This window comes from Oncorhynchus masou, chromosome 30 (genome assembly GCF_036934945.1).
Source record: "Oncorhynchus masou masou isolate Uvic2021 chromosome 30, UVic_Omas_1.1, whole genome shotgun sequence".
In the NCBI taxonomy this organism is placed as follows: domain Eukaryota; kingdom Metazoa; phylum Chordata; class Actinopteri; order Salmoniformes; family Salmonidae; genus Oncorhynchus; species Oncorhynchus masou.
The window spans coordinates 799,662-813,897 of NC_088241.1; the positions used below are offsets into that span (position 1 = coordinate 799,662).

Sequence of the window (14,236 nt, forward strand, 5' to 3'; positions counted from 1 at the left end):
ACAATTCAAATGTCAAAATGTGACTTTTATTCTCTATGTATTTCTGTAAATAAAAAGTTGGAAAACGTGTCACTGCAGGTGATCATTGTAGAATATATTAAAACAATAGAAATATATATCATTGCTACATGTTTTGAGAACATGTACAGGTTGTCACAGTTCACAGTCCATGTCTGGCTGACTGGGGATTGAATAGGGGATTCTGGAAGAGGTGCAAGTTAAGAGTTGAATTTCAGGTTTAAACTGGCAGTCTGGCACTGAACAGAACATGTATCCTGAAGGACCTTGGGCCTTCTCTTCCAATAGGGTTGAATGAGGTGATAGAGAAAGCGGCAGGGAATGAGAGGGGGTTCTGCGGGACAGAGACTACTAACCAGAAGTTATCCCGCCTCATCCACAGCTTTGACCCTCATCTCTCCTGTCCCTGACTCCACTCTCCGAGGGTGTCTAAGGAGGAGTCGGGATATCCAAAAAACACATTTCCCCATTTCAGACATGGGTATAATACACACGTGTACATGTGTCAAACAGGACAAATATAAGCATCCATCAAATTATTATTATTACTGTCAGACCCCCGGATGGTACAGTGCACACAACCCCCATACCTCAATAACTAACGTAATGGGATAAAACACTTGTCCAATATGAACCCCAACAGGCAAGTCTCTGATACCACCTACAGGCCAGTGTAATTAAATGCACTTCATAACATGATATTTCACCATGGGTGCACAGGAAAAAGATTATGCAAATTATTTGTAAGTAGTAATGAAAATGATAATACCTTCATGATTTGGCAAAAAAAACTATATTTCAAATACAATCTGTGCACTTTTACTATTTTCTCTTGTCACAATTAGTATGGTGATTAAGTGCAGTATACCTTGATTGAGAAATATAAGATAACATATGAATAATATTGATTACCTACAAATATTTGTCTTCAATATTGTTTTCATGTCGGCCAATATTTCCTGCTTTGGAACAGAATCAAGTCCTGACGTTCTTAGGTCCTAAACGCCAACATTAGCTACTTCCAGCTAGTCGCATGACAGATCACACTTGAACACTAACAGTGTGTTGGAGTGTCTACGCAGCTGGGAGGACACAGGCATGCGAAGTTACACCTGAATATCTCTAAGAACCCAGGGAAAGGTAGTGGTAGCCAATGCCTACTGTTGGCGATGGCTGATTGTGTTCTTGGTATTGTCTATGGTGGTGGTTTGTGTGTGTGAGAGGCTCTAGTCAGGTCAGGTGGTGCTGTTCAGCAGCCTCTCCTGGTTGTGCATGCGGAAGAAGGCTTTCCCAAACTCATAACAGCTGATCATAATGGCACAGGCTGGGGCCACCTTGATCACCCTGGGAAGGAAACCTAGAAGAGAAAAGTAGGAGATGGAGTGAAAGGGGGGAGAGAGAGGTGAGGAGGAGAGGGAGTGAAAGGGTGAGAGAGGTGGAGGTGAGGGAGTGAAAGGGTGAGAGGGGTGGTGGTGAGGGAGTGAAAGGGTGAGAGAGGGGTGGAGGTGAGAGAGTGAAAGGGTGAGAGAGAGGTGAGGAGGAGAGTGAGTGACGGGGAGAGAGAGGGGTGGAAGAGAGAGAGTGACGGGGAGAGAGAGGGGTGGAAGAGAGAGAGTGACGGGGAGAGAGAGGGGTGGAAGAGAGAGAGTGACGGGGAGAGAGAGGGGTGGAGGAGAGAGAGTGACGGGGAGAGAGAGGGGTGGAGGAGAGAGAGTGACGGGGAGAGAGGGGTGGAGGAGAGAGAGGGGTGGAGGAGAGAGTGTGATGGGGAGAGAGAGGGGTGGAAGAGAGAGAGTGACGGGGAGAGAGAGGGGTGGAGGAGAGAGGGGTGGAGGAGAGAGTGACGGGGAGAGAGGTGGAGGAGAGAGAGTGATGGGGAGAGAGAGGGGTGGAAGAGAGAGTGACGGGGAGAGAGAGGGGTGGAGGAGAGAGTGACGGGGAGAGAGAGGGGTGAGAGAGAGGGGTGGAGGAGAGAGAGTGACGGTGGGAGAGAGGGGTGGAGGAGAGGGATAAGGAGAGAAAGTGGGTCACCAGTTAGGAGACTAACCTGAGGTAACTGTGTGTTTTGGGTTAACTATCCCTGTAGCCTGACCTACCTACAAACAGTCCACCCACGCCGTTCTCAGCCACAATCTTGGTCATCACACTGAGAGTGGAGGAGGTGGCCTTGGACGACACTGCAGAGACATGACAACATAGCTGGGTTAGTAGTACAGGATCACTACACATCAACACATCACTAAAGATAATAAGGATTATTCCATGAATCAGGTGATCAGCCTGGAGTTCTATACCCACAATTCATAGCCTGGAGTTCCCCTATCTCCACCTGCCGCCTGGTCTTCACGACGTCGAAGGGAAGAGTTACTATGGAAGCGATCTAGAGGAAGACATAAACAAGGGTTAGAAATCACACTTATATTTGACAATGCTGCCCTCTAGCAGTATTCAATGGAATAACACCATGTCAACACAGAAGAAGAGTTACAGAGTTAGAATAACATTAGAAAGGTACAACAAACTATATCAGCTATTCAATGTTCAATATATCTAGGTGCTCTACTAGACAGAACAGTTTGAGTTGAGCTGAGAGGACAGCTAGAATACTCACTGATCCAGACACCGCTCCAGATATGAAGGTGATGGCAAACGTTGGCTCTCTGATGTTGTTGTGCTTACACAGCCACGCCTTCCCCTTCTCATAGTTATACCAGTACATGGCTGAGGAGGAAACAAACACAACATGGAACTCCTGTTATCATACACTAAGAGACAGAGAGAAGGAGAGGGAGAGAGAACAGGGGGTTTGAGAGAAGGAGAGGAGAGAGAGGAGGGAGCTAGAGAGAAGAGAGAGGGAGAGGGAGAAATAGAGTGTTGTATACCTGAGATAGTTCTATAGTGATAGACATTGTGTTGTTTCTCACAGAGAGATATAGTGATAGTGATAAAATAATTTATATGTCTAAAGATAATGATTAAATAATTCAACTCTGAAACCATATAATTTTATGACATTTATTAGAATCATAAAACTCTAATCTGATGATGTGTGTAGTTTTTGTCAGAATTAGAACAAGGACCTTTTGTTCCTTTTTAGTATGTAAGCAGGGTGCAAGTGGGAAACAAATGATAAGAGGAGCTATCGACAGACAAGCTGGACTACTGTGTTCCTTACAGGACATTCTGTCTCCACCCGTGGAGGGGAGAAAATGTTAGGCTGGCGGAAAATTATGAAACATGTTGCAGATTAAACAATGTATCTGTGTAAAAACACAGACTGTCTAAACAAGGCGTAGCTTAAGATTCGAACGTGTTTGTGTGTGTTATAAAGACTGGGTTTGCATTTTTGATGTTAGAACGTTCTCGTGAATAAACACTGACTTTTGTAAGCTGGGACTCTTGTCTGTTTCATTCAACCAGAACCTTACAAACTCTGGGTTGCAGACTGAGTAGATGAATTGAAGTTTATGAACATTGATAACAAAATTCTCATAAAAGATAAGACATTGTGTTATTTCTACCTGAGAGAGATATAGTGATAGACATTGTTGTTTCTACCTGAGAAGGGCACGTCTCTAAGCAGTGTGGGTCCCCAGCCCCTCCAGAGAGACCGCCAGCCCTCGTTGCGTACTGCAGAGTGGATAACCTCACTCAGCTCCCTGTACGAACTTCTCTGGGACTGCATCTTCGTACGGATCAGCTCCAACGGACTGATCACTGTCACAGAGCCCACTGACTCACAGAGAGACAGAGAGAGAGAAAACACTTATAAGCACTACACACAGAAAGAGCACATACATTTCTTTCTCACATGAAAAGGAGTCCATAATTATATCATGGCGCTGGAGAAGATGGCTGATGTTTTACGTGCTCCTAACCAACTGTTTTTTGTGTTGTTTGTACCATATTTTTAAAACTTATTTTGTATATAATGTTGCTGCTTCCGTCTCTTAAGACCGAAAATAACTTCTGAACATCAGAAGAGCGATTACTCACCACCAACTGGCAGGTGCTCTTTTTTCCTTTAACGAGCCCGACAAGCCTGACGTGAAACACATACTGCTTTCCCGGGAACAGGCCCAAATCCCCGTAATTTGCGTGAAGAGAGCGAAGGTCGGGCTGCCTTCTGAGAATTCGTAGGCCCTCCTTTCTACTAGCTAACGTGTAATCATTGGAAAATAAAATCGACGACCTACGAGGAGGATTAAACTACCAACGGGATATTAAAAACTGTAATATCTTATGCTTCACGGAGTCGTGGCTGAATGAGAACATTATCAACATACAGCTGGCTGGTTATATGCTGTATCGGCAGGATAGAACAGCGACATCTGGTAAGACAAAGGGTGGCGGACTATGCATATTTGTAAACAACAGCTGGTGCACGATATCTAAGGAAGTCTCGAGGTTTTGCTCGCCTGAGGTAGAGTATCTAATGATAAGCTGTCGACCACACTATCTACCTAGAGTTTTCATCTGTATTTTTCATAGCTTGCTACATACCACAACAAACCAATGCTGGCACTAAGACCGCACTCAATGAGCTGTATTCCGCAATAAGCAAACAGGAAAACGCTCATCCAGAGGCGGCGCTCCTAGTGGCCGGGGACTTTAACGCAGGGAAACTTAAATCCGTTTTAACTAATCTACCAGACGAGCTAAACTACTTCCATGCTCGCTTCGAGGCAAATAACACTGAAACATGCATGAGAGCACCAGCTGTTCCGGGCAACTCCGCAGCCAATGTGAGCAAAGCCTTTAAACAGATCAACATTCACAAGGCCAGACGGATTACCAGAACATGTACTGTGAGCATGCGCTAACCAACTGGCAAGTGTCTTCACTGACATCTTCAACCTCTCCCTGTCCGAGTCTGTAATACCAACATGCTTTAAGCAGACCAGCATAATCCCTGTGCCCAATAACACTAAGGTAACTGGCCTAAATTACTACCGACCATAGCACTCACATCTGTAGCAATGAAGTGCTTGAACGGCTGGTCATGGCTCACATCAACACCATCATGCCGGAAACACTAGACCCATTCCAATTTGCATACCGCCCTAACAGATCCACAGATGATGCAATCTCTATTGCACTCCACACTGCCCTTTCCCACCTGGACCAAAGGAACACCTATGTGAGAATGCTGTTCACCATAATGCCCTCAAAGTTCATCAATAAGCAAAGGCCCCTGGGACTAAACACCTCGCTCTGCAACTGGATCCTGGACTTCCTGACGGGCCGCACCCAGGTGGTAAAGGTAGGTAACAACACATCCGCCACGTTGATCCTCAACACTCAGGGGTGTGTGCTCAGTCCCCTCCTGTACTCCCTGTTCACTCATGACTGTGCGGCCAGGCACGATTCCAACACCATCATTAAGTTTACCGATGACACAACAGTGGTAGGCCTGATCACCGACATCGACGAGACAGCCTATAGGGAGGAGGTCAGAGACCTGACCGCGTGGTGTCAGGACAACAACCTCTCCCTCAACGTGATCAAGACTAAGGAGAAGATTGTGGACTTCAGGAAAAGGAGGCCCGAGCATGCCCCCATTCTCATCGACGGGGCTGTAGTGGAGCAGGTTGAGAGCTTCAAGTTCCTTGGTGTCCACATCACCAACAAACTAACATGGTCCAAGCACACCAAGACAGTCGTGAAAAGGGCACAACAAAATCTATTCCCCCTCGGGAGACTGAAAATATTTGGCATGGGTCCTCAGATCCTCAAAAGGTTCTACAGCTGCACCATCGAGAACATCCTGCCTGGTTACATCACTGCCTTGTATGGCAACTGCTCGGCCTCCGACCGCAAGGCACTACAGAGGGTAGTGTGTACGGCCCAATACATCACTGGGGCCAAGCTTCCTGCCATACAGGACCTCTATACCAGGCAGTGTCAGAGGAAGGCCCTAAAAATTGTCAAAGACTCCAGCCACCCTAGTCATAGACTTTTCTCTCTGCTACTGCACGGCAAGCCGTACCGGAGCACCAAGTCTAGGTTCAAGAGGCTTCTAAACAGGATCTACCCCCAAGCCATAAGACTCTTGAACATCTAATCAAATGGCTACCCAGACTATTTGCATCCCCCACCCCCCCATTTTATGCCGCTGCTACTCTCTGTTATTATTTAAGCATAGTCACTTTAAGCATAGTCACTAACCTGTACCCCCGCACATTGACTCTGTACCGGTACCCCCTGTATTATTTAAGCATAGTCACTTTAAGCATAGTCACTAACCTGTACCCCCACACATTGACTCTGTACCGGTACCCCCTGTATATAGTCTCGCTATTGTGATTTTACTTTTTAATAACTTGATACTTAAAAGTCTTATTCTTTAAACTGCACTGTTGGTTAGGGACTTGTAAGTATGCATTTTACTGTAAGTTCTACACCTGTTGTATTCGGCACATGTGACTAATAACATTGGATTTGATTGAAAATAAGGTGTCTGTAGTTTCCACATTTATTTGAAATTTTGCAGGATGAAATCTCTTGAGATGCACCATCTCGTTTTCAAGAGTGTCCCAACATATACAGGTGTATATATATATATATAGTATATTTTATTTTTATTAAAGTACTTAGTAAGAAGAAGAATATGGCAACTACTGTCTAATAATAATAATAACAATTAAATAATTATAATGATAATAATATATAATTACATTAAAAACATAAACATTTCTTGTACAACTACGAATAGGCTTATAACTAAGAAAAACTACTGCTACAACTACTAATACAACTAAGTACCTATAATATAGAGTATACATACATATTTACAAATATCCTCACATGGTGATGTTTCTATTAGTTAAAAACACAAACAGTTTGTTCTTAACAGTTGAAAAAGGGTTTTGTAAATGAACTGTGCGATTACAATGTCCTGGTTTCTGTAGGTAAATGATTCCAGTCACTCAGGCCTCTGTACCATATCTGAAAGATCTTACTCTTAGATCTGGCTTCCTGCCAAGGCAAGGGCTGATTTCAAGGTTTTACTGCTAACCTACAAAGCATTACATGGGCTTGCTCCTACCTATCTCTCTGATTTGGTCCTGCCGTACATGCCTACACGTACGCTACGGTCACAAGACGCAGGCCTCCTAATTGTCCCTAGAATTTCTAAGCAAACAGCTGGAGGCAGGGCTTTCTCCTATAGAGCTCCATTTTTATGGAATGGTCTGCCTACCCATGTGAGAGACGCAAACTCGGTCTCAACCTTTAAGTCTTTACTGAAGACTCATCTCTTCAGTGGGTCATATGATTGAGTGTAGTCTGCCCTAGGAGTGGGGAGGTGAACGGAAAGGCTCTGGAGCAACGAACCGCCCTTGCTGTCTCTGCCTGGCCGGTTCCCCTCTTTCCACTGGGATTCTCTGCCTCTAACCCTATTACAGGGGCTGAGTCACTGGCTTACTAGGGCTCTTTCATACCGTCCCTAGGAGGGGTGCGTCACTTGAGTGGGTTGAGTCACTGATGTGATCTTCCTGTCTGGGTTGGCGCCCCCCCTTGGGTTGTGCCGTGGCGGAGATCTTTGTGGGCTATACTCGGCCTTGTCTCAGGATGGTAAGTTGGTGGTTGAAGATATCCCTCTAGTGGTGTGGGGGCTGTGCTTTGGCAAAGTGGGTGGGGTTATATCCTTCCTGTTTGGCCCTGTCCGGGGGTGTCATTGGATGGGGCCACAGTGTCTCCTGACCCCTCCTGTCTCAGCCTCCAGTATTTATGCTGCAGTAGTTTGTGTCGGGGGGCGAGGGTCAGTTTGTTATATCTGGAGTACTTCTCCTGTCCTATCCGGTGTCCTGTGTGAATTTAAGTATGCTCTCTCTAATTCTCTCTTTCTCTCTCTCAGGGGACCTGAGCCCTAGGACCATGCCTCAGGACTACCTGACATGATGACTCCTTGCTGTCCCCAGTCCACCTGGCCGTGCTTCTGCTCCAGTTTCAACTGTTCTGCTTGTGATTATTATTATTTGACCATGCTGGTAATTTATGAACATTTGATTATCTTGGCCATGTTCTGTTATAATCTCCACCCGGCACAGCCAGAAGAGGACTGGCCACCCCACATAGCCTGGTTCCTCTCTAGGTTTCTTCCTAGGTTTTGGCCTTTCTAGGGAGTTTTTCCGAGCCACCGTGCTTCTACACCTGCATTGCTTGCTGTTTGGGGTTTTAGGCTGGGTTTCTGTACAGCACTTTGAGATATCAGCTGATGTACGAAGGGCTATATAAATACATTTGATGTGATTTGATTTACTCCAACCCCCTTTTGGAATTACTGCCGTTGTCGAAAGTAGTGCGAGTTTTGTGAAGTTAGGTGTTCCTTAATATATACAGGGAACTTTAAGTTGATACATTTAAAAAGGAACTAGTACCAACGCAGTGGTCTTCTGTTTGGGAGTGACAGCTAGTTTTGTGATTCAGACATTGTTCAATGATGTCTTATAATGGCATCCAAGAATGAATCCGCAAAAATAGTTATAAATGACATCTAATTCGCAAAGTAACGTCTTGGTTGTGTTTTGATAGATGATGTCACCATAGTCTAGGATAGGAAGCAGCAGTTGGGTTACTAAGGTATTTCTAGTGGATAGACAAAACAATGTTAATCACTCTATCACTATTTATCGCTCTCAAGTATATATCCCCACAGTGACCTGTGAGGTCAGAGGTCAGCTCACCTCTGGCGAGGGCGCCTGCTAGTAGAGGTGCCTCCTCAGCGTGTGACCCCATCCTGACCCTCAGGGCAGCACGCAGTTGGTCGTAGCACGTGAAGTAGATCACTGTGGCCGGGACCGCCATGATACTGCAAGAACCATTAACAGAGATGCAAATCTAATGTTTCCTCAAGAACCCTGACTCATTCAAATCAGGCATTTACAAACAAGAAACCAACATCAACAGATGAAATATCCATAAACAACGAATAAAATGAATCAGCTTTTACTGTTTCAGACACAAATCAGATGGGTACAAGCAAGAAGTACCACTAAAATGTTCCCAAATGAATCAACAGCCCATGACTCAGCCGTTACCACACCGCTCAGACACAAATCCAGGACTGAGAGATTTCAAATAAAACATTAACAAAACAAATATCGATAAACCCTGAGTCTACAAAATCACAGTGTCCATCCGTACTGCTCGATACAAATGAGCAGAACAATGGGAAACAATCGTAAACAACTGAATTATCAATAGACTATGAGTTTGCTGAATCACAGCGTGCCAGCCACTCAAGACACAGCTGACCATAAATTAGTGCTGAAGGCAAGTAAGCAGTGTGAATTAGTAATGAGGCAGAGTAACGGCAGACTTCAGACTCACAGGGTTGGAGGGAGGCCGCTCCATAACGACTTGATACCTTCCCTGCGGACTATCTTAATAAAGGCATCCTGCAGAGAGAGGGTCAAAGAACAAGAGAAATAACTCATGCATGATACTGATATACATGTACATTATAAATGCTTAAGGGTTGTACCGAATGTGGATCTCCCGTTCGTCTACCGTTCATTCAGCACACTGTTGATGTCTGACTGCCGACACTTTTGTGCGATTCTACATGTAAAATCGGTTCACACTCGGTTCGCAAACTACTGCCGGCACTCTGTTCAGAGGAGCTAAGTCCTCTCGGCAGGCAAATGCTATTGGTGTGTCCGAACCATTATACAGTGGCAATAAAAAGTATGTGAACCCTTTGGAGTTACCTGGACTTCTGCATAAATTGGTCATAAAATGTGATCTTCATCGAAGTCACAACAATAGACAAACACAGTCTGCTTAAAACAAATAACACACAAACAATTATACATTTTCATGTCTTTATTGAACACACCGTGTAAACATTCACAGTGCAGGGTGGGGAAAGTATGTGAACCCTTGGATTTAATAACTGGTTGATGATCCTCCTTTGGCAGCAATAACCACAACCAAACATTTTCTGTAGTTGCAGATCAGACCTGCACTCCTGCACTGGTCAGGAGAAATTTTGGACCATTCCTCTTTATAAAACTGTTTCAGTTCAGCAATATTTTTGGATGTATGGTGTGAACCACTCTATTGAGGTTATGCCACAGCATCTAAATCGGGTTGAGGTCAGGACTCTGACTGGGCCACTCCAGAAGGCGTATTTTCTTCTGCTGAAGCCATTTTGTTGTTAATTTGGGTCGTTGTCCTGTTACATCACCCAACTTCTGTTGAGCTTCAATTGGTGACAGATAGCCTTACATTCTCCTGTTAAATGTCTTGATAAACTTGGGAATTCATTTTTCCGTCGATGATAGCAAGCTGTCCAGGCCCTGAGGCAGCAAAGCAGCTCAAAGCAAACCGTGACGCTCACTCCACCATACTTAACAGTTGAGGTTTTGATGTTGGCGTGGTGCCTTTTTTTTCTCCACACATATTGTTGTGTGTTCCCTCCAAACAACTCAACTTTAGTTTCTTCTGTCCACAGAATATTTTTTCAGTAGCGCTGTGGAACATCCAGATGCTCTTTTGCAGACTTCAGATGTGCAGCAATGGGTTTTTTTGGGCAGCAGAGTCTTCTTCTGTGGTGTCCTCCCATGTACACCATTCTTGTTAGTGTTTTACGTATTGTAGACTCATCAACAGAGATGTTAGCATGTTCCAGAGATTTCTGTAAGTCTTTAGCTGACACTCTAGGATTGTTCTTAACCTCAATGAGCATTCTGCGTTGTGCTCTTGCAGTCATCTTTGCAGGCCGGCCACTCCTAGAGAGAATAGCAACAGTGCAGAACTTTCTACATTTCTAGACAATTTGTCTTACCGTGGACTGATGAACATCAAGGCTTTTAGAGATACTTGTGTAACCCTTTCCAGCGTATGCAAGTCAACAACTCTTACTCTTGGGTCTTCTGAGATCTCTTTTGTTCGAGGCATAGTTCACATCAGGCAATGCTTCTTGTGAATAGCAAACATACTTTTTCCAACCTACACTGTGAATGTTAAAATGATGTATTCAATATAGACAAGAAACATACAATAATTTGTGTGTTGTTAGTTTAAGAAGAGTGTGTTTGCCTGTTGTTTGTCTGTTGTTATGATCATTCTTACGGGTTCACATACTTTTTCTTGCCACTGTACATCTTTATAATGCTTGTGGTTAGCATTCAATGGGTCCATCACTTGAGACTGGTTCCAAGTCCCACGGGTTGTGGCGGTCATGAAATTTTGTTAGCCGGTGATTGTCAAGCAAATAACAGCCGGTCTAATGGTAACTGACAGTTAATCAACATAAACACATCTCTTGGCGTCCACACAGCCTACAAGCTGCTGATGCAGACCTTTAGAACATCGACATTTAAAAAAAATGTAATATAGCCTACACCATCACAATAAATCCATGATTTATTTTTGAGACAGATCTAAAGAAACATGATATGAAGAAAATGTCTCTTTCAGATTAAAAGAATAGCATACTCTGAGTTGCCCTTATGTTAGGTCCTGATCTGGCTATGCCATATGGCTGTGGGATACACTAGTTCATTTAGCAGACAAGATTTGCTTAGAATTCCGTGGCATTATTTTATAGTATAAAGAATACCAGTGAACATAGCTTAATAAAATAGACAGGATATTTTCTCCAATCGAATTGAGGGAGTGAACACATGCTGCTATTCTGTGTTGAGCGGTTAACAAAGACACAGGTAATCCTATTTGCTTAGAGTTATTTATGTAGTTGTGATTCAAACATTGGGCTATATGTTTTGCTTTTTAATACATTCTAAGGCTGCAAGACGTAACTAATGATGATTATAAAAAAGTTGTATGAAAGACATGAGCTTTGCTTTGTTTGTTGAAGAGTGTACAGTGCAGGCTGTACACACTCAATCAGTCTCTCAATCACAATTCAACAATAACTTGATAATGCCTCAAATGCCCCCTAAATAAAATCCATGCCTTTTGCGGCCAGTGGCCGTTGTGCCCTTGGGCTGAATATAATAATTAGAATTCCCTTCTCCTGGCTGTGTGCTCCGAAGCACCTCTCACTCACAACCACTAGCATACAAAAAAATGTTTTTAAATGATGAGGCTGATGCAATAGATCAAAACGTTTTGCTTAACATTTTAATAAACTATTAGGCTATTTCTTCACATTATATGCGCACACGGCAGTTGGCTAGAAGCGTGTTCCAATTGTGGGAAAACACCATTCTCAAAAGTGACCGCAATTGCGATTATGCATGTAATGATTTTATTATAAAGGTGCCTTTTTATGGTGAAAATTATCTTCCCCAAACGTGAAACTAACACACTGCATGTGCATGCCAGTTAGGCTCTACACCCATTGTAACGTGGATTAATGTGCTTCATTTTAAGAAGTTATTTGGCCACTTTAGTTGTGATACCAACCTTATCAAAACATGTAGGCCTATGGGCTAGGCTACATGAGGTGTGTGACTATGATTTGAAAGTCGCAAAAAAAAGAGGCATGTGCTGTTTGTTGCCTTACGCTGGGCATCCTTCACAAGTGATATATCATTCACAAGTGATATGCTAATATTGTCACCCATCAGACTATTCTTGATTTAATCTTGTCTTTACAACTAAATAATATATGTGTGAAATTGGTTTTGATTTAGAATGGACAATTGTCATGCACCTGTTTCGAAACTAAGGGGGAAAAAAGACATCATGCACTTAAATGGCAAATGGAGGACGCTTTTCCCATGGTTCATTATCATGCCAGCCAGGTAGGCTGTACTCCTGTTGTAAAGATAATGTGCTTAATATTAGGAAAGTTGAGAAATAAATATAGTAGGCCTAGTCAATAGACATCTGATGGGATGCTTATCTTTTTAAAAGAGGCCATCACTCTGTTTTCTCACGTGATTGCATAGCCTATAGAAAGGTTGCACAACATGAGCTCATGGACTCTCATGATGTGTTTGATTAGATTTTCTATTACATTTGCATTGATGTCAGAGTGCTTAGAGGGACAATAGAGTACTGCGTACCAGACAGTTAGCACGTTTGATAGGCTAATGACCATCAGCAGCATCAGAGCTGGGAGAAGCCTAATTCCAGTGGCTAAACGGTCATGTGGAATTTGACTGCCTTCATGACCGCCCGTGTGGCAGTAATACGGTCACCGTAACAGCCCTAGTCCCATCCCGCCCATACCCTCTGACCCTTGGCCACTTGTGCAAATCTGTAAGGAATGAGCAATATCTCAATGTTACCCTCTGATAGGCTAGACAGAATTTTCATCACATTGCACACAATACACAGTTGGGTAGAGGTGTTCGAGATGTTTACCAGAGTGCCGTTGAAGTGGCCGGGGGCCTTGTACCAGGCATTGGCGTTGCCGTTCGTACACACACAGGTATGGTCCATCAGGCCATTGCAGTACACAAAGCATTTCCCTGGCGAACAATGAAGACATACATAATGGATTGAGCACTGTGGTTTAGAGAGAGGACAGAGGAATGGTAGGTTACATTGATTATTGTCTCATTACCTTTGGGAAAAGGACTTTTCTGAGCCTGGAGTCTGATCTTGACAACATCCAGAGGTGTGACTGAAAAAAATACAGTTGTACAACCAGTTTAAATATAATATAGTCAGTTATATATATATATATATATGTGTGTGTGTGTGTAGGGGAGGGTTCCAATGCTCACCAAACAATGACGTCAGGAGAGCCCCTGAGCAGGAAGCCAACATCTGTTGAAATGGAGTAATGCCATTGGTGTCGACGGGCATAGGATTTTTACCAGAATTACCACTCATCTTGCCTAAGAAAGATATTCAAAACATTTAATTCAGTTGTTGTTATGAACATTTAATTGACCATTAAATTATTGTTGAGTTCTGGCAAGTGACAATTTGTAATCATTATGCTTACCTTAGAGAAGCTTCTTGCTAGCTATATTGCAGGAACTAGAAGCTAGCTAACTTATTTATCTAGCTTCTCTCCCACAGTGGACAAGTAACGTTAGTATTGCTCTTTGTCAGTGACGGAATCCAAAGCAAACCAATTTTAAATGTGATGTCCCGGTATTCTTAAGCTCGTGTCTGCGTACATGTGCTTCATGGGGCAATTGCACAATACATGGCTTCATTCAACTAGACAAAGTGAAATAAGAATGACAAGTTCACCCACATTACACTTGTAAAAATATTTAGACTTTCAGCAGAGCACATTCTTGGCACAAGGAGATCCAGCACATACTTACAGCTACACTAGCTA

At 43.5% G+C, this 14,236-nt stretch overlaps 1 protein-coding gene across 1 annotated transcript; it reads right to left on the minus strand.

The window, feature by feature from the left end:
- Positions 1-4: 4 nt before the first annotated feature.
- slc25a40 (solute carrier family 25 member 40) lies at positions 5-14,183 on the minus strand. Its single transcript, XM_064947432.1, has 11 exons — positions 13,892-14,183; positions 13,668-13,781; positions 13,505-13,564; positions 13,303-13,409; positions 9,352-9,419; positions 8,706-8,830; positions 3,577-3,750; positions 2,630-2,739; positions 2,317-2,398; positions 2,115-2,195; positions 5-1,375 (listed from the first exon to the last, which is right to left on the minus strand). The coding sequence occupies exons 2-11, from the start codon at positions 13,774-13,776 to the stop codon at positions 1,254-1,256; spliced, it is 1,038 nt and encodes a 345-aa protein (XP_064803504.1). The 5' UTR covers positions 13,777-13,781; positions 13,892-14,183; the 3' UTR covers positions 5-1,253.
- Positions 14,184-14,236: the final 53 nt, after the last annotated feature.